This window comes from Hemicordylus capensis, chromosome 3 (genome assembly GCF_027244095.1).
Source record: "Hemicordylus capensis ecotype Gifberg chromosome 3, rHemCap1.1.pri, whole genome shotgun sequence".
Lineage (NCBI taxonomy): Eukaryota > Metazoa > Chordata > Lepidosauria > Squamata > Cordylidae > Hemicordylus > Hemicordylus capensis.
The window spans coordinates 235,440,409-235,461,392 of record NC_069659.1 but is presented as its reverse complement, the minus strand read 5'-3'; the positions used below and the strand labels follow the sequence as shown (position 1 = coordinate 235,461,392).

Genomic DNA, 20,984 nt, shown 5'->3' with positions numbered 1-20,984 from the left:
TGGACCAACCTGTCATTACAAAGGAGCAAGGTGAGGCTCCGTGGGTGGTTAGCAATGCTCCCCAAAGTCAAAGATCTGGCAGGACAGCCAGAAGGGGAGACAGCTATTAGATTTCCAATTTCCCTTCCCTTGTAATAGCCTGCTGACCTGCCAACACTACTTTTTCTGCTCCCTATTACCACCGGAATAGTTGCCTCATAATCAGTGGATCCACCCAATCTCCCCGTCTCCAGACAAACCCAGACATATTACAGAACAATCTCACCCAAGACTTATTTAAAACAGAAGCCAAACTATTAAATACCCCCCCACACACACGTACGTTCATAGGCCAAGAAGCCTAGCCCTCACCCTCATTATACCCCGAAGTGGCTCCCCCAAAGGGGTGAACCCCTTCGGTGGTGACCCCACCACCACTAGCAGTGTCCCTAAATAGGCCCAGAGGTGGCCACTGTACGCAGATGGTATTCAGGGACTGAGTCCCCAGTCCTGCACAGACTCCCCACTGCAGCAGACCACAGCCCCACAGGTCAAACAGGGTGGGTGGACATGGGGCAGTGGGCAGCAGGCAACCAGCATCAGGCAGGCAGACAAGACACACAGACAGCAACACAGGCTTTCACCCCGAGGCTGTCTGCCTGGGGAGCAGATGTTGTCTCCCTCTTCTGCAGGGCTTCTGGCGGAAGAACTTGAAGCAGAGGAATGGCCGGTTGTTGAGATGAATTGGGATGTGCAAATAGGCCGCTGTTAGGTCTACAGAGGCAAGGTGATCTAGGGATTCCGCAATTGATCTCAAAGTCTCCATCCTAAACTTTTTGTACCTGACAAATTTGTTGAGAAACTTGAGATCCAGGTTTCTCTGAGGGAGCCATCCTTTTTTGGCATCACCAAATGCCTCTGCCCTGCTGTTGGATAAGAATGGGCTCTACTGCCTCATATGTTCCAAATGGCAGAAGGCCTTTATGCTTGGTATATGTGCACAATTGCAGAGCTAGCAAAAACCTGTTTGAGGATAGAGTCGTGCAACTCTATTCTGTAACCATGCTGAATAGTTTGAAGGACCCACCTGTCATTTGTGGAGAGTTCCCAAGCATGAAACAATTGTGTTAAGTGACCCCACCCCCACCAGGAGAGGCTGTGAGTCAGGATAGTTGTCTAGTTATATTATTCTGTCCCGTGAATGGCTGACGTTGTTGGCTGGTTGGTTTGTCGTTGGGTCTAAGCCTGTCCCAGAAGGGACACTGAGGTCTGTTGTCCTTTTCCCTGGGTCTAAAGGGGGCCCTGAAGGGACAAAAAGACTGAAAGGACCTCTTATCCTGCCTATGGAAATCCCTATGTGTTGTGGGCAGGGCTTCTCTTATCCTTGCTTTTGATGAGTAACTCCTTTAGAGCCTCATCGCTGAATAGCTTGGAACCTACATAAGGGACAGACGCCAAACTGAAGCAAAAGGTGGCATCTACCTGCCAATGCTTCGACCATAGGGTTCATCTGGCCGCCACGGCAGAAGCGATGAACCTGGCTGCGAAGCAGACGGAGTCCACAGTGGCATCAGCTATGAAGGCCTGTGCCTTTGGGATCTTTAATAACTTTTGTTTCAGGCTTATGAGGTCTTCAGGTGGATTTTGAATTAAATCATCCTCCCATAGTAATAAAGCCCTGGAGATAACAGATGGTGCCATAGATGAGTGAATGGCCAATGAGGAGGCTTTGTGTGCCCTTCTAAGAGAACCCGCTATCTTTTTTTCAGAAGGATCCCTAAGGGAGGTGTCTCCATCTGTAGAGAGCACTGTGCCCGACAGAAGGGCCACTACAGGTCCATCAGTGGGAGGAACGTTAAGGAATTCCAGGTTTTCCTCAGGGAAACTGTAAAACCTGTTGGCCACCATACTAGGCTTTCTGGTGATAGCAGGCGATGTCCATTCCCGTTTCACTGCGTCACTGAGAAATTCTGGGAAAGGAAAATTCTTTTCCTTAGTCTTAGCTTTAGGAAACACAAGGTCCCCCTTAGAACTGGATTGTTCCTCCTGGGTACCCAATTGAAAACCCAGGGTGTGCATCATCTTACTCAGTAGAGGGGGAAAGTCATCTGGGATAATCTCTGAGTTGAAGAAAACAATTCAGACATTTAGTCGGCAGACCATTCCATCTTCTCTCGTGTCATTTCCAGAATCCTGGTCCCCGTGGACAATAGGGCCCACTGGGAGAGGTTGTTCTAGGGGAGGAACCACCCCAGCATTATTGAGGGCTTGTGGTATAGAGTCAGGGGTTTGTGGTCCAGGCTTGAAGGGTAAATGAGGATCCGGTGATTTAGCCTGAGACCTCAGAGGAATGGGGGGAGCTGTGCCTGTGCCTTAATGACCCATGACTGGTGCATGCGAGTGGTTTTGTCATGGATGCTGGGGGAGTGGTTGGTAGGTTTGGGCCTTTATGGTGGTGGTGAGTTTTTTTAAGCTCTTGTTTTCTCCTCCCAATTTGTGATGGACTGGTATAGGGTCCCAACTACATTAAGCCAAAATTAGACTGGTGTAACTGAACTACAGGATTACCCAGCCAGAGTCACAGTTCATTGACAAAGAACATGTTGTACAAGCAGAAGATCCCAGGTTGAATCCTTAGAACCTTCAGTTAGGAATATAGGAACATAGGAAACTGCCATATACTGAGTCAGGCCATTGGTCTATCTAGCTCAGTATTGTCTTCACAGACTGGCAGTGGCTTCTCCAAGGTTGCAGGCAGGAGCCTCTCTCAGCCTTATCTTGGAGATCCAGGGAGTGAACTTGAACATTCTGCATGCAAGCATGCAGGTGCTCTTCCCAGACAATGTTCCCTCTAACAAGGATTCACAGATGTTGTTGACTACAACTCCCCTAATTCCCAGCCAAAGGCCATTGCAGCTGGGAATACTGGGAGTCGTAGTCAACAACATCTGGGAATCCCTGTTAGAGGGAAAACTGTTCCCAGAGTGGGAATATCCTACAGTGCTCACACATGTAGTTACCCATTCAAATGCAAACCAGGGTGGATCCTGCTTAGCAAACTACGAGACCAGCTCTACCACAAGACTTGGTTGCTACCGTAAGACCAGCTCTCCTCCCATAGAAGGATATTAAGTAGTGAGACTTGGAAGGACCTCTGCCTGAAATCTTGGAAAGCTACCGCTGGTCAGGATAGATAATACTGGACTAGATGGACCTGTTACCCCTGTTTCCCCGAAAGTAAGACCTACCCTGAAAGTAAGACCTAGCAGTAATTTCTGATGTACCGCTAATTGCCCTAGTGCATTTTGGGGGGCTAAAATTAATATAAGACACTGTCTTATTTTCGGGGAAACACGTAGTTTGACTGTGTATATAGGAGCTATACAAATTCTGAGCAAAGAAAGGGATAACTTTCCCAAAGTTATCCCAAATAAAGGGATAAGGTATAGAAATCGAATGAATGAATGAATGAATGAATATTACCCCTGCTAACTTGGCAAAGAGGCACCTTTTAACGTGGTGATTCTCTTTATTTAGCAGGGGGAGAGTAACTGGCCCCATCCACTCCCAGCACAGTACCTCCAGTGACTGTTGCTGGTGTCTGTCTTATGTTTCTTTTTAGACTGTGAGCCCTTTGGGGACAGGGAGCCATTTTGTTTGTTGTTTCTCTGTGTAGACCACTCTGGGCCATTTTTTGAAGGGCAGTATAGAAATCGAATGAATGAATGAATAACTTACCAAGTGTGTCTGCTCTGTTTTCAACAGTTTCATTCACCTTTCTTGCTACTCTGGCAACAGCTTCTCCCATCTTTTTCTCCATGCAGGTCCGTCCTGTCACAAAAACACATCTTAAGGAAGATGCTGCAGCTAAATAAATTAAAAAGCAAGCCACCACTTTCATTGTACTAGTACAAAGAATACTTATGCTAAAACTAGCATATGTCCAAAATTAAACAACCAACCAGGTTATTTTCAAATGCTGAACAATAACTGGATAATATTACAGAGTGCCCATTAGTCCCCTTCCTGACCATGGCACTCTGAAAATATACACATAAAAGAGATGACATTCAGCAGGCAGGTGCCGCTTGAAGTACAGAAGCTGGCCTGCAGATATGCATTTTACATGGGACTACACAAGTGTTAAGCCTCTGCTTCAGAAGTTACTGCTATTTATCAGTGAGATACATTTGTAAGAAAGCTGGAAGCCAATTTCCTTTCCTCTTCTATTTAAAGTGTGCCTCCATTTCAATTCATTTTATCTCATGTAAGGGCAGGAGATGAAATTATTTGCCTGCACCATTGCAAATCAAAATACTTGCAACCACGAACTGTGGGGATTCTCACCATACCCACAAAAGCTACTATCTTTCTTGTAGTTCATTTTGAAAGTCTCAGTTGTTCAGATACAAAACACATACACCAAAACATTCCTTGCGTATAACAAAGGAAAAATTGCAGACCCCAGATTGAAAGACAAATACCTTTACAATACACTACAGGAATTCACATAATGAAAAAAATCTCTTCTACTCAGCGATGGGGAAATATGTTATACACCCAGTTTATATTTAACAGTAAGTCTGAAATTCTAAATACCTGTACTTGGAAGCAAACCCAACTTACTTCTAGGTATATGTGATTAAGAATGGTCTATTAATGGGGAGCTGCAATCCCATACTTACATAGGAAGCTGCCATATACTGAGTCAGACCATTGGTCTATCTATCTCAGTATTGTCTACACAGACTGGCAGGGGCTTCTCCAAGGTTGCAGGCAGGAATCTCTCTCAGCCCTATCTTGAAGAAGCCAGCGAGGGAACCTGAAACCTTCTGTTCTTCCCAGAGCAGCTCCGTTCCCTGAGGGGAATATCTTAAACTACTTACATGTGGTCTTCCATTCAAGTGCAACCAGGGTAGGCCCTGCTTAGCTAAGGGGACAAGTCATGCTTGCTACCACAAGACCAGCTCTCCTCTCCACTCTTTACCTGGTAGCAGGGTAGATCTGATTTAAATCAAGTCAGTTTAAATCATGATTTAAATCACTTCTCAGTAAAACTATGACTTAAATCACTAGTCAGAAATATTCTATTTAATCATTTTCTAGTAAAAGTGCTTTCTTGCTGTCCAATATTTAAATTGCTTTTAAGTATTTTTAATTGGTTTTAAATAGCTCTGAACTGTTTTAGATTTGTTTTTTATATTGTTTTAACCTGTTTGCTTTAAATGCTGTTTATTGTAGTATTTTACCTGTTGTGCATTGCCCAGAGCCTTTAGATGGGGCGGTATAGAAATGTAACGCATAAATAAATAAATACAACATAACCTTAATCCATATTCATCACTACTCAGAAATAGATGGTTTCATTTTTAGAAGGTGGGTACACACTATCCTCTCTAATAAAAGCCTTGGTGTCCATCCGTGGACACCAAGCCATGTGTCCATGCCTCCCTGGGCTGTTCTGGGCATGCGCAGAGCGCATGCCCAGAACAGACCGAGGGAGACATGACCGCGGCGACCAGGAGGCCATGATGGCCGGGAGGAGAAGCGGCAGCCGAGGAGAAGCGGCCGCCACGAAGCCGGGCAGGGGGAAGAGGCAGCAGGGGACGCTGGCTGAGGTGGCTGGCTGCGCCACTGAAGCCGGACGGGGGGAAGAGGCAGCGGGGGAAGCCGGCTGAGGTGGCGGCGGAGCCACCGCCGAGGCCTGGCGGCGCTGCCGAAGCCAGGCGGGGGGGAGACTTTGGGGCCCTTGCCCGGCCGGGGAGACCGGCCGCGGCATGGAGGCTGGTGGCAGGAGGGGGAATGGCAGCAGGGGGCCCGGAGCGCTTACTAGCGCCCGTTATTTAATGGGCCGAAAATCACTTGTACATTATAAAGCAACTGTTTAGTCTGGTTTTTTCCAGACTAATTTAAGTCAAGAATGGGATAATGATTGGGTCATTTTATTTAGTATCAAAATAGATACATTTTTGTGAAATCATTAGGAGGTGAACCAGCTCCAGTTCAATTAATCATGGTTGTTTGGACGATATTTTTGACATGATGTGCTAAGAGAACCACCATAACCACCAAACAGGCATTTACATTGTACTAATAAGCTTGTTTATTCTGGTTAGTTTTCTTCAACAATTTTTGAATTGCTAACATCTTTAGTTATAAATGTAAACATCTTTAGTTATAAATGTAAAGCCATTTTTTTTAAATAGGCAATTTCAGCCAAGTCAACATGAGAAACAAAATATTGGGTGGTACAGCACCGATATAGGAAGATACTGAAAGACATCATCTCACACTGCACGGGAGATGGCAATGGTAAACCCCTCCTGTATTCTATCAAAGAAAACCACAGCGTTCTGTGGTCGCCAGGAATCAACACCGACTCAACAGCACACTTTACCTTACAGCTAATGCAATCTGCTTCTTCACGTTTCTTTGTATTTATAGTCTGGAAAATACATAGCAATAGCAATAGCAATAGCACTTACATTTATATACCGCTCTATAGCCGGAGCTCTCTAAGCAGTTTACAATGATTTAGTATATTGCCCCCCAACATTCTGGGTACTCATTTTATCGACCTCGGAAGGATGGAAGGCTGAGTCAACCTTGAGCCCCTGGTCAGGATCGAACTTGTAACCTTCTGGTTACAGGGCGGCAGTTTTACCACTGCGCCACCAGGGGCTCTTACAAGTACAAATACATACAAGTGTTCCTCCTTTTTTAGTTCCCAAATTATTTCTCAATTTAGAATGAATTAGTATAAAGGAAGGTGGAAAAAATCCCTATATACCTGCAGAAGAGGCTACTACTGTTAAAAGCTAGATTACCACTTCAGTGATCTCTAAATCCAAATATTTAAGTGACTTCCACCAACTCACTGGTGTGGCTTCCTTAAAACTTTATCAGCAAGCATAGATTTCTTGAACTGGGCACCCTTAACCTTCCCCACTTTTCTATTCCTCTTCCCTGTCCCTTGCATTTATATCCAGACTCCTCCTCGCTCAGATTTACTCCATCTCCCCAAATCCTCTATTCATTGACCTTCTTTGTCTTTGCACTACAAGAGGTAAGGGCTTGACTGTCTGCACATAGCCTACCTGCAGAATAGACTGATCAGGTCTGTTATCTTTTATCTCTACAATACTGCTGTTAACAAGTATGTTCATAGAATATAATTAGAAGTTATGATTACTATTCGTGATGATATCTCTGACCTACCACATTGTCCTAACAAAATTTAAAAATCTAATTTAAATTTTAAAATCCAATTTGATTTTAAAAAAAAAACTTTGATTTTTATCCGCCTTGCCTGGAGCAGGCTCAAATGAACTCAGTACAACATATGTTTAAGTAAACTGCAAAGGATATCTGTAAGGGGTTTAGCATTCTCTCCTTGCTAGTTCTTCACAAGCATTTACTGTTAGGGATGTGCAAGGAACCGGCAGGGGGAGGTTCGAAGGTGGGCGGGGCATACCTTTAAGGGCAGGAGAGGGTGCCCCCACCGGCACTCCATTTAAAAAGTGTCCATCGGGGCAGCAGCATATCTCCCTGCCACCCTGGAGTCCTCCTTGGCCGGAAGTACCTGGAAGTACTCAGTGCATGTGCCCCAGATACTTCTGACCGAGGAGGACACCAAGGCAATGGGGAGGTACACTGCCACCCCGACAATTTTTAAATGGAGTGCCAGTGGGCGAAAGGCGGTGGGAGGGGTAAGGGGCCCCTCCTCCACCCTTAAAGGTATGCCCCCCCCCGCCTTTGAACTGACTGAACCACCAGTTCTGTGCACAACCCTATTTATTATCAGGGTAAGAAAAATGAGAACCACTTTAATTAGGAATGCATTCCCTTACTTTAATCTAAATTAAGTTCAGTATTTGTCTGAATACTGGTGAGTGAATTTAAACCAAAGTAGGAGCTAGAAGGGATGCTTATTAGTTATGATTTCTAAAGTGTTTCAAAACAAAGTGCTACACAATATTCAATATTAAAGATTGGCCCAGGCCCCAGAGCCATGCAGTCTAAATTGCACAGCTGACCTATGGAATTTCCTGCCACCAAAACAGCAGCCGGCATTGCTCATTGGTCTTCAACTGATGGATCATGACCTGCAACTAGGTTGAACCAGCAACACCACCCACATTTTCTTTAATTTTTTTTATTTTTACAATTTTAAGGAAAAGAGAAAGACTTCCCCCTTTTATATAAAGGGGAGGCAAATAGAAGTGGGTCACATGTTGCTGATTAGGATTAAACTTGAAGGCTGAAAACTGCTGGTGTAATTTACTAAATAATTCATGGAAGACAGAATGCCCACCTCTGGCAGGTAGGTTGTCCCAGCACAATGGTACACTAACTAAATTTCATGAAGATCAGAGTCAAATAGAGGTCACTAAGCAGTGATTATGAGGCCTGGAATGTAATCACGATTAATTGTTGGGAGTAATAAGCGATACACATATGACCAGAAGTATCTGGAGAAATCTGATCATCTACACGTTAGTAATGTCTGGCAAACTCTGCTCAAGAATGGGGCCCAGCCCAATGCTTATTGCCCACCATAACCTAATCTATAGTTACTGGTGTAGCTAACTGATTTTTAGATCAGGACTCCTTTATGTGCATCTTTGCTAGGAAGTTTCTGTAATCACCAGAGAAGCAATTCTGCACCTTTGTCCTATATTTAGTTGATGGAGTAGCAAAAGTAAAATGGGCCAGCAGCAGAAAACCAATCTGCTGAGCTGAGATACCTTGCCAATAAAGTAACCCTAAACCTGTCTGGGACTGGGCTATACCTTATACAAATCAAAGACTATAGCAACCAACTGCAACTGGTTAGGGAACTCAAAAACCCAACATTACAGAGGACTGCTGCCAGTAATTGTTTGCATTCACACAATACTCACCACAAGCTTATAAATATTTACTTGGAAGTTAAGTCTTGTTGATTTCAATAGAATTCAAGCCCCATGTAAACATATTTAGGATTGCAGCCTTAAGTTTCCACAAATATGGGAAAGGAAAAGAAAAACCAAACTATGTCTCTATTGGTATGTTACATTCTGCTCTTACAGCCGAAGATAACTGCATGCAAGAACACATAATGCTTATATGGAGTTCTGTTTGCAGCTTTAGATATCTTATGTACTTCAGAATTATACTTTACAATCAATCCTCTTAAACAACAAGGAGGTATGAAATGGCAAACTGCCATTTACAAGGTTATGCTTTGCCTCAAACACCCAGCAGGGACTCTTCCACAAACATCCACATGGGCAAGGGCTTCTGCCTCACATTCTTGCGCTGCCACCTCAATTGTAGACATTTTTTAATCAGGTTTGCCTCCACTTGCATTAAAAAGTTTCACTTTCTGGAATAAAGTTTCCCTCTGCATTTATGTGAAAAACAAGTGCCTAATGCCCTATTCCTGGACAGGAGCTTTCACTCAGAAGGTATTTTGGAACCACACCACTGTGTGGGATACAGGAACAAAAAAGGAAGCTAACTTGAAGCGAAGCAAGTCAGACTTCTGGTAACAGCAGCTCCTTTTTCCTTTGGGAATTTCCCTCAATTCTTGTAAGCCTAGCCTTCCTCCTAACAAAGGTTCCTTTCGCTCTCGGACAGCAAAGACAAGGCCGCCAGAAAAAAGACTAGCGCGTCACACAGCATTTCACTCCTTACTGGCTCTTGCGGCTGCTAAAACTGAACTGCAGTCTGCAACTTCCAGTGCAGACTAGAGGCCAAGGCCTACAGCCGTTCCACTCTACGCCCAGACTAGAGAACTACAGCCAAGAGAGCAGCAGCTCTTGATTTTCTACCGGAAGTTTAGGCTGTGCGTCATTCTAGTCGTTTCCCATCCCCACGAGCGCTGCAGCCACAAGCCCTCAGCTCAGGCAATGCCCAGCGAGTGTACTCCAGCCAGCTACTCCTCTCAGAGGTTTTTGCACGCTCCGCCGCCAACCCCAGTCTCGCGTGCGCTTGCGCGCTCTCTCGTGCTGTGGCTTTGCCGGTCTAAATCGTCTGTCTTACCGAAATGCTAAGGCTGGATTTCCCTTTGCACACCGCTGTTTGTGCTTCTCAAGCCCGCAGTCCAGGCACTGTCTGCCAGGCCTCCCTTAGCCATGGTGAAGAACAGCAACAGCTGTCTCTTCGCCCTAACCCAATGGCCAGACGGGGATAGTGGGGGGTGGCAGAAATCCAACAAAACGAGTCCAACAGACAACAGCGGCAAAGCAAGAGCCAATCAATGCAGTGGCCGATGCAAAAAGAGGAAACTAAAAGAGAGCTCCTAGAGAGGAAAGATAGACGCCCATTCCCTTCAAGGGCGCCCTCCACTGTTGACATCACGCGCTTTTCATCATGCTACAAAAGGAAATGATAGAGTGGGCTGTACCACCAGACTAAGGGTGGGAGATACTATATTTGAATGCTTATTTGCATAACTCTCCTTGCCAAAAGAAAACTAGAACGTCTGGAAGAGGAGGACTCGACTAACACCTTTGCCTCTTAATGAACAGCTTTTTAGTTGCATGGAACATTTTTTTAAATGAGGAAGTATTTAAAAAACCAGAATCCCACCCTCTTCCTATAGTCTGAATTAATAGTCCATCCAGCTCATCTGGAATCTATCATCTCGTTCAACTGCGTGTATAGTCAAGGCTTCTCCGAGGTTGTTGCAAGGTCACGCGCCCACTTTTCCAGCACGGGTGGAACTTTTCCAGCACGGGTGGGTGGGGATGGGTTGCTTTATACAAATAGGTTTTGCAGCAGAACTTCTATTCCTTAATTTCTGCAGGTGAATCTTTTCTCCCTTTTGTATCAGCATACCAGGAGAAACTTCATCTGCTGATTCTGTTGTAACAGCCAGAGGTGCTCTTACCCCTAGACTTTGTGGCCAAAGTTCAGGGCTTCCATGCCCCCTAGTGCCCTCCAAATCCTCCTTAGTCTGTCCTGGGTGGTGTGGTTTGTGCCCTCAAGAATCTACATGTTAAAAAATGAAGTTTAACTTGTGGGGGGGGGGGGCTGGCTCCAAGGGCCTTTAGATCCATGCTCTAAAATTACCTAGCCGCACCTCTGGTAACAGCCACAAAAAATGGGTATGTGGATATGACCTTATGAACAAATCTGACAAGTACATCCTAAATTACAAAGAACACAGTATAAAAAGAAACACAAAGGAAGACAGTGGCTGACATCCAGACTAAATTTCTTCAGAGTAGTCCTATGTGAATTTAATTCACACTCTTAACATGTGAAATAAAGAACTAAGCATTTGTTAGACTGAGGTAACTGTTTTGGGTGGATGTGGCCCAGGCCACTGGACCAAAAAGATATGTTTATTTTTGCTCGTTAATCTGAGAACATAATGGCTGGGTGGGGATCTCTAACCATTTCCCTCTTCTGTAAAGGCAATGCCCACAGTTTCTGAGTGCACAAGTGGAAATGTAAGATCAGTCAAGGCAAGGAGTGTTTGGTAGGGTCAAACCATGGGAGAGAACAAAATGAGATAACAGAATTGCCCAGTCAGAAATAACAGTCACATTTCTACCAGATATTTGGGTACCTTATAAATACAAGAATGCTTACTCACTTCCCCAAATTCCTAGCTTTAGAAAAGCGTATACAGGGGGACTGTATACTCTTTGGTGAATGGGAGATTTAAGCTGCAATTTGATGTACGCACATTTGGAAGTAAATACTGAATTTAGTAGAACTTACTGCTGAGTAAATATACATACAATTGGGAATTTGCACACAGAACAGAAGTTATATAATTCAGCTGGAGAGAGCAGTTACATATGTGCTTATTGGGAGACTGCTTTAGGTGGCAATCCTATGCTCACTTATCTAGGAGTAAGCCTCATTCAACACAGAAAGACTTACTTCTGAGAAAACATGCATAGGTTTGCACTGTAAGGTTCCAGTATAAATCAGTGGACTTTGCCTGGGGATTTAAACTGAACTTTGGTTGGATTGTGCACAGGACCAGCACCAGTGGTTAGCATAGCTGGGCAGCTGCCAAAGGCTTAGGGGTCCATGCTGATCTCTGAGACCATCTCTGTGTCCATAGCTTTTGGGTGATGGTAGATGCTCTCAGGTCTTCTCAAGTAGAAAAGGAACCATGGAGATTATTGCTAAGGGCCCCATGAAACAAGGCAGCCGTGATTATGCATAATAAGGATAGGTATGGGGCTAGACTGATAGGACTGGAAAACCAAATATGGAAGTGCCAAAACATGAATGGGTTGCACTTCCTTTCCCCAAGTTTGTGAGTAATTTGCAAAGAGAAGAGTTGCATCCACATTACATCTTAGTAAGTACACCTTGCAGCTCAGTTTCCTTGAAGGGGATATACCTAGGAACAGATGGAGATGTTTTGAGCTGTCATATACTCATCATCATACATTTCTATTATTTTTTGCTGGTGTGCCTATCTTTTGGGCACAATTCAGTAGGACCTTTGCTGGTGAAGATGTTGTTGGGATGGATGAGAGTTCTGCAAAAATCACAGAAAGGTCTAAACTTTGAAAAGATAGAAATGGGATAACAGCATACCGTAGTTACTCGGAAGCAAGTTCCATTGAATCCAGTGTTCCTCTTTAATTTTTAAGCTTTTCTTAAGATACAAAAGCATGCTTAACTATTGTTTTTATAAGATTCTCCCTGGAATTTTTTCTTAAGAATGAAAAATGAGATTCTCCATTATTTTTTCTCTTTAAAAGTACATTAGCAGTTTCGATGTTCTGTTACACCCCAGTTCTATGCAGAGTTATGGATACTAAATCCTACTGAAATAAATGACCTCAGGTGCACCTAACTCTGAATCATAAAACTTTGGTCACATTATTGTTCAGTAAAACAGAATTTATTTAACATGTTAAAAGAGCAAGAGCATAAAACGTATCTGGAACATTTAATTATCAGCATGTCAAACTTACTGCTGAGATGAAGTATGTAGGAAAAATAACATTGTCCTGTGAGCCAAAAGAAATACTGAATTGCTTATCATGATGAAGAATCAGAGTTGAGAAAAATAAATACTAGCCTGCACTCAAGCTCTATTTAGAATCAATTTCCCACAGGTGATATTATTCACAAAGCCTAAACCTATGCATCTATACCCTAAAGGAAGTTCCATTTTGCTCAGTAGTGCTTACTCCCAAGTAGTAAGCATATGTGTATTGCTGTTGCTACACAGGTTATATAGGAATTGTATTTTTCACTTCCTTTCTGTTTTAGTGCAGAAGAAACATTTAATGATGGTGTTGTAAACTGAATTAATTATTGTTATGAAATAAATGTAAGAGCTAGTTCATACTTCTGAGTGACACTGGATCTGATAGTGACAAGCCATAGGAAGACATAAATAAAAATCTATCCGAAGGACTGACACAAAGGGCAGCTTTGAGAGAAAGCACACAGTGTAGTAACTTTGAGGGTTTGTTTGTACAAATGCCCTGTTTTCAGATGTAAAAAGCAATAAAAGTTGCTTGAGCAGGCAGCAGGTGATAGTATTCATTTAAGATAAGTGGGTACCTGCAGATTCACAAGAGAAATTAGTAGATTGGACTCGAGGAAAGCAAGTGCCTGCTTAGAGCCCAGTCTCCCCTTCTCTAGTAATCTTCTTAGCAGCAAAAAGTTCCCTTGCCATCACAAGAAGGTGGTAGGCAAGAGGACTTAAGAGTTTTTCCACTCAGCAGATCCTTATGTTGAACAGAAATAAACTTTATCCTACCCCAGATGTAACCTTGGGCCTATGTACCTAAGTCTCACTCAATTCAATGAAACTTGCACACAAGTTTCAAGATGGATAGTATTTCAGCTTTATTGTCATGCATTCAGAGGTGCATCCAGGTAATTTTGGAGCCTGGACCTAAAGGCCTTTGGAGCCCCCTTGCCCTCCACCACGGCAAGTTAAGCATCATCCCCCTACACACACATACACCATGACACACGTGTGTGTCTCCACTTCCGCCTTTGTCTCTAAAGCACCCAGCACAGGTCATAATCACACACAGTCGCCGAGTGCAATGTGGGCCAGCAGCAACCATTATTATTATTATTATTATTATTATTATTATTATTATTATTATTATTTTACATGTTATATCCTGCTCTTCCTCCAAGGAGCCCAGAGCGGTGTACTACATACTTAGGTTTCTTCTCACAACAACTCTGTGAAGTAGGTCAGGCTGAGAGAGAAGTGACTGGCCCAGAGTCACCCAGCTAGTATCATGGCTGAATGGGGATTTGAACTCAGGTCTCCCCAGTCCTAGTCCAGCACTCTAGCCACTACACCACGCTGGCCACCCAGGACAGACTAAAGAGGATCTGGGGGCCCCCAGAGGTATATGGAGGCCCTGGACTTCAGTCCTGAAGTCCAAGGGTAAGAATGCTACTGCATGCATTGAGTAAGGTTTATGGATTTTATATGCCACAAGGATTGTAAAGTTATCTGGTGGCAGGATATTAGTGGGCTCTGGGCATACATATATAGTCTTGGGATCAACAGTTTCATCAAGGGACCTTTGAACAATATATAGGCATGTACTTGGCCACAAATATATGGAGTAAGCTGCATGTGCAGTGGTTGTGAAGTTAAAAAGCCGAGGAAATTTCTGGATGTGCAGTTTGTTATGCAGCTATGAGAAAAACTCATCTGCTTGCATTTCCTTTACACAGCTACCAAAGATACAGAAGTCATCCTATGGTAGATCAGGGATATGCAAAATATTTTAAGCTCGAAATGTTTTGACTCGAAATGGGCCATTTCGAGTGTTTTGAGCTCAAAACAAAACACGTTCAAAATAAAGGGCCTGTTTCGAGCTCTAAACGAAGCAAACCCATTTCGAGTAAAAATGTTTCAAGTGTTTCAAGTACCATTTTGGCAGGCTATTTTTCCTTGCTGCTGATTGGTTTTCTGACACTGGCTTCCGATTGGCTTGCAATCTCCTTGCCCCCCCCCCTCTCACACACACACACACACAAACACTTGTATACCACCCCAATCCTCCGTCTCTGGGCACTTTACAGCAACATGAACCAATTAAAGCAGAAATTAAAGCCTTCAAACAATTTAAAACCACAAGTCTAGTTTAAAAGCTTGGGTGAATATATGTGTATTTAGCAACTTTTTAAAAGTCAGAGATGGGGAGGCTCTTATTTCATTAGGGAGTGCATTCCAGCCTCTCTGGGCAGCAACAGAGAAGGCCCTCTTCTGGTGTAGCCACCAGAGGAGCCAGTGGCAACTGCAGACAAACCTTTCCAGATGATCACAATGGAATAGTGAAGAAGACATTGGCTCATAGTTAAGAAGACATTGAGGCTATTCACACGATTGTAGAAAATCGGGCTAGCCTCCACTAGCCCGATTTTCTACAACCGTGAGAACCACTGGGCTCGGCTGCGAGCCCGGTGGTTCTTAAGTGGGTCACCCACTTCTGTAGTCCGGTGCTTAAACCGGGTTTGTGGAACAAGCACTCGGCAAACCCGGTTTTTGAAATCGTGAGTAGCCATGGCTCTGTGCCGCAGCTACTCACGAGGAGACCCCTGACCTGGAGGCTGAAAAGCAGCCTCCCGGCTCAGGGGTCTCTCCAGTATGCCCTGTGCGCTCACACAGGGCATACTGCAGCATCAGCCCCCGCCGGCTCCCTAACAGAGCCGGCAGTTGTGTGGCCGGTGAATCCAGCCGCCCAGGGCTGCATCCCTGGTCATCTGCAGGGAGAGCAGGCTTAGACCTATGGAGGTGGGTCTCCTTGATCGTGAGACCCGCCTCCTGCTCTTAAACATCTTGTTGGCTGGTTATACAAATAAAGTGTTGTCATGGGCAACTGTGCCCCCATTGACTGGGGGAGGGAGGAGGGAGGGGGAACTAAAAAGGAGGGAATTTCAAAATGTATTCAAAGGAGGCAGAGATTGCCCTTATGTCAGGAGAGGAGGAAGGAAGCAAAGATTCCTTGATTTGATTTTGTGGTTTTCTTTTCTCAGCACTAAGTATAATATGCTGTTGCTGCTATAACTATCTGGTTTGCTGGATCTCAGATTGACAAAGGCAGCACTTGGGTGCCTGCCTTCCTTGAGTTGTGGTTTTTGGTTTGTTTGTGAGATAGGATTGTTGTGAGAAATCGACAGTGGCAGCTCTCTGTGTAGTATTTCTTGGTGATTGCTGTGATCATGTCTGGCCTTGAGACAAACCTGTGCTTCACCCACTGTTCTGCTCTGCAATCTGCATTGCAAGGTATAGTGTATTAAGTCAAAATGTGGGTGAAGTTGCTGTAATTGAGCTTATGGCTATGTTGGCTGTTGCAAAGGGTGCTGCTGTGTTGTGGCAGCTGTTGCAATGCTGAAGTAAGGAGTCATAATTGTTTGTGAGAGAGCAACATGCCGATGATGTTACTGCAGTGCAGGCACTGCAGTTGGCAGTGGATTCTGGGTCAGTGATTCTTTTGGCCATTTTTGGACTGTGTTTGAAATGTGTGTTGCTCTCTGTTGGGAGGGACATATTCCCTTTTACTGTGTGCTTTGTTTTAATCTGCAGTTTTTTTCAGCGCAGGGTTGCAAAATGCATTGCACATTGTAATACAAACCTTGTGTGTGCACTCTGTGAGAGTACTGTAGCTTCTTCCAACCACAGGAAACGATGGGGAAATTTGAAATACCCCCTTGTTCCACATGGGTAGCTCCTAGGGACACCAAAGTGGGTTGTGTGGTAGGGCATAACAAAAGAAATGGGCAAGTGGGTGATTTTTAACAGATTGGGGGGTGGGTGTTGGGTGGTGGTGAGAGCAAGCGAGAGTGTTGGGGGCGGGGAGAGCGTTGGGGGTGGGGAGAGCGAGATAGAGCGTTGGGGGTGGCAAGAGCATTGTGGGGGTGGCGAGAGCCTTGGGAGGCAGCAAGAGTGAGCGAGAGCATTGGTGGGGGGCAGAGCGTTGCGGGGTGTGGCGAGAGTTGTGGGGTGCGGCGAGAGCAAGCGAGAGTTGTGGGGAGAGATGCCACAGGCTCAGTGCACGACCATACAGATGCTCTGTACAGGGTCAGCTAGCTCATATCTAAAGTTCATGTATCTGATCTCAACTATAAATATCACCCCAATTAATGTGTTTGTGTATGCAGTTGAGGCAACAATCCAACACAAACTTACTTGGGAGAGAATTCCAATGAATTTAGTTAAACTTACTTCTGACTAAGCATGCCTAGGATTTATTATTATTATTTTACATTTTGTATCCTGCTCTTCTTCCAAAGAGCCCAGAGCGGTGTACTACATACTTAAGTTTTTCCTCACAACAACCTTGTGAAGTAGGTTAGGCTGAGAGAGAAGTGACTGGCCCAGGGTCACCCAGCAAGTATCATGGCTGAATAGGGATTTGAACTCAGGTCTCCCCAGTCCTAGTCCAGCACTCTAACCACTACACCACGCTGGATTTAGCTAATAAGCGTTAACACATGTTCCACTTATGGTGCAACTAGTCATGTAGAGATTTGAAATACAGCTGACATCCTCTAACATCCCCAGGAAGGGACCACCATATACTTAGTTTTATCTTCTTCTCAGTCATGGTAGGGAAGAGGTTGGGCACCTTAACATCATTCTTGTGCTGTCTCATCTTATGCATAGTTACTTTGGAGTAACGGCTATAGAGTTCTAAAATAACTTTCAGGTGTGAGCAGGATTCCTTGTATGCATATGTTGATATTATTCCCATATTTATTTATTTTTAAATGAAAAATGTGGCTGCGGTTATAGAAGCAGCAAGCAGGCATAGTGAAGTGGGTGACAACCACGTGCACACCCACGATACATACATTCACAGCATGTGCACAGTACTGTATTACGAACTATGTGTACCACCACACACGCAATACACACACCATGTGTATTGTGTGTGTACAGTATATGTACCATATAGACACACAAACGGGCACAGGTCAGGTACTCCGTTTGGGCTAAGCTCGGCACACCAACCCGCGTGTCCGCTTCGCCCCACTAGGCCGGCATGCGCCAAGAGGCCCCCGAGATGCTCTTGGCGGCCCGGGCCGACAGAAGCAAGCCGCCGAGTAGTAGTAGCGAACCGTAGCTGGCTCGTAATGCCTCTCGTACTATATCCGTGGCCAGAGGGAATAAACCAGAGGGCGGCCTTATTCCCGAATAAATGTCAACCTTGGGCTTCCCGCCGCTCAGCAGGGCATGGCCGGCGGGGCGGCCTCCCCTCCCACCCCCTCGCTCTGCTGCTGCTCCTCCTCCGTCGCCTGTCCCCGCCTCCCCTCCCGGCCCCCTCGTTTCCTGCTGCTGGGTGGAGGCCGAGGGAGAAGGTGGCGGTGGAGGCGGAGGACGGAAAGGAAAGTGCCCCGAAGCTGGCGACAGAGAGGCGGCCGCCGCCCCCCTACTCGTCCCTGAAGGAAGCCGAGGGCCGCCGCCCCCACCACCACCTCCTCCTCCTTCAGCGTCCTTGCCCCCCCTCCCCCGCCCATTATTTTATTTGCCTTCCTCCCTTTCCTCTTCAGCCACTTTACCTCCCTCCCACCCACCCTGGGACAATAGAACAGGGAGATGTCCTCCTCCGGCGGCCACCAGCACAGCCAGAGCCGCGCCATCCCCACCAGGACGGTGCCCATCAGCGACTCCTCGCAGCTACCTCATGACTATTGCACCACGCCCGGGGGGACCTTGTTCTCCACCACTCCTGGAGGTAAAAAGGAGGGCCGGGGGGGGGGGGGGGAACGCGCGCTGCCCGGGCCTGCAGAGCGCTCATTGGCCGACGTGTCCTACTTGTCTCGCGCTCGCTCTTTCTCTTCCAGGGAATTGAAGGCTCGTAACTGATCAGGGGTCGGGGGCGGCGCGCGCGCTTGCTGGACGGTCCATTTGCAAGGGCTTGGGGTGGGTGGGGTGTCATTAGGAAAGGCCTTTCATTGTGGGGTGGTTGATGTTGGCAGCACGTTGCAAGGGGGGAGTGACAATCCAGTGGCTGCCGCGTGCTTTCTCGGAACTAATCGCCTAGCCCAAGCTTATGCATTTTTACTTTGAAGGAGGTCCAACTACCTTCAGTGGGGTTTGCTCTCCGCTTCCTTCACTTCCAGGGGGTAAAAAGGGCCCTATAATTGCAGCCCGACGATGCCTGCAGGAAACATTATGTATGTGGTTCACGGCGTCCCTCACCTTATGGCGACGGACTGTGTAGGCAGAATCACTCCTCCTCCCCTCGTAGCCTAAAAGCGGAACAAGCTTCTGCAGAGCGTGGCTTTGCACAGAGCGAAGGTTGCGTGCAAACTAAAGGGAGCGTCAGGAAGAAAGAGGCGTTCTATTTCTTTGCAGGACTCCGTTTTTCTTCATAAGAGAAGAGGCCTGGGCTCAGCTTGGAGGGTGTTCTAGGCCTCTCCTGGAGCTGGCGGCGAGTTATTTGTAAACAAGGCCCAGGAGCCTCGAGGAGAAGCCCGTGACTGTTGCACAATAGGAGGGGAGGAGCAGGCTGGGGGAAGTTCTCCGACAGCTGCAGCAGCGGGGACGGAGACGAACATGAACTCTACCGAGAACTCGGCCGCCCTCTCATGTGGGGAGCTTGAGGGAGACGCGCCACCCCCAGCAAAAACTTAATGGGATGGGCTCCCTTTGCAGACCTAAGCGCGGGTATGGATTATGCAGTCAAGTTATTTACCAGCCAAATTATGCAGAAGCCACCTTTTTAGGTCTGTTATTGGAAATTGATTTCTCTCAGCCTATTGCTATTCTATATCGCTTAAAAAAAAATAAAAATAAGGGAGCTAAGCCAAGAGTTTGCACCATCTTTTACTTTGCGTATTTTAGACATAAATGATATCCTCTACCACACCAGATATTGCCTTTTAAAAAATATTTCTTCACCTCACATAATTTAAATGCTATGTCCTGTGGTCTTATACATTCCCTGAATACTCACTGAATCAGAACAGCAGATATTAATGCAAGCTGAATCCTTGAGGTAACTATTACCCTTGTTTCTCTGGAAATGAAGAAAGAGCTTTTTTGAGGCAAGCGAACAGATCATTTTGTTTTTTACTGTTAAATTGTGTAGGCATTCAGTTTTCTACATCTCAGTGTTGTAGAAGTTCACAGCCCAAAACTCATTGCTAAAAATTGTGGAAGTGGATTCCATGTTCTGACCTGTTTCTTGTCATCAGACATCAAAACAATACCCAGGGTTAGGAACAAGCAGTGTGATGCAGCTGCTTAAAAAGCTGATGCAATCTTAGGCTGCATTAGCAGAAGCATGGTGCCCAGATCATGACAACTAATCTTTCCACTCTATTCTGCGCTGCTCAAACCTCACTTGGAATACTGTGTCCAATTCCGTGCCGCTCCTTTTAAGAAGATAATTGATAAACTGGAACAGGTTCAGATAAGGCAGCAAAGGTGGTGAGAGGCCTGGAAACCAAGTGTTATGAAGAATGGTTGAAGGAGTGGGGTTTATTTACCCTGGAGAAGAGAAGACTACAGAGAAATATGATAGTTGTCTTCAAATATCTTGAAAGACTCTCATATAGAAGGCGTCAACTAGATCTTTGTTGCTCCTGAGGGCAGGATTAAAACCAATGGGTTGAAATTACAAGGAAGCAGATGTAGGCAAGATATTAAGAAGAATTTCCTAATGGTGAGAGCTGTCTGACAGTGGAACAGTCAACCTCTTGCTAAGGTGAGTGTGCCTTCACTGGAGATTTTCAAATGAAGCCTAGCCAGGCATCTGTCAGAGATGTTAGAGCACTTTCCTGCACTGAGGAGGGGTTACACTAGAAGTTCTACAAGATAACTCTAAAACTCTGTTGTTCCACTCTGTGAATCTGTTGCTTCTGTTTGTTGCTTTCTGTATAACCCAAGCTTCAGGACTTAGCCTGAGGTTTAATTTTCATCCACTTTAAAAGGTAGGCATTTGTTCACCTTCTTACACTAGGAACAAGAATACACTAGGGGCATGATATTCTGGATCATGAATAGTAATTATTTGCAGAGGGGGAGCCATGTTAGTCTGTTACAAGAA

At 45.3% G+C, this 20,984-nt stretch overlaps 2 protein-coding genes across 12 annotated transcripts in view; one reads left to right on the top strand and one right to left on the bottom strand.

Moving 5' to 3' along the window:
• The window catches only part of LRRC20 (leucine rich repeat containing 20), a 183,966-nt gene extending 164,643 nt beyond the window's left edge, over window positions 1–19,323 (bottom strand). The window contains exons 1-3 of one of the 9 annotated variants that reach the window (XM_053311733.1): window positions 9,795–9,916; window positions 8,883–8,970; window positions 3,718–3,810 (exon numbers count right to left, since the gene is read on the bottom strand). In XM_053311733.1, the coding sequence (XP_053167708.1) occupies window positions 3,718–3,799 (82 nt within the window). In that variant the 5' untranslated portion in view covers window positions 3,800–3,810; window positions 8,883–8,970; window positions 9,795–9,916. The other 8 variants (XM_053311734.1, XM_053311736.1, XM_053311737.1 and 5 more) reach the window with 8 other exon arrangements.
• EIF4EBP2 (eukaryotic translation initiation factor 4E binding protein 2) overlaps window positions 18,230–20,984 on the top strand; it is a 33,863-nt gene continuing 31,108 nt past the window's right edge. Inside the window, exon 1 of one of the 3 annotated variants that reach the window (XM_053311739.1) lies at window positions 18,230–18,665. In XM_053311739.1, coding sequence (XP_053167714.1) covers window positions 18,527–18,665 — 139 coding nt within the window. In that variant the 5' untranslated portion in view covers window positions 18,230–18,526. The remainder of the gene's footprint in view (window positions 18,666–20,984) is intronic. The other 2 variants (XM_053311740.1, XM_053311741.1) reach the window with 2 other exon arrangements.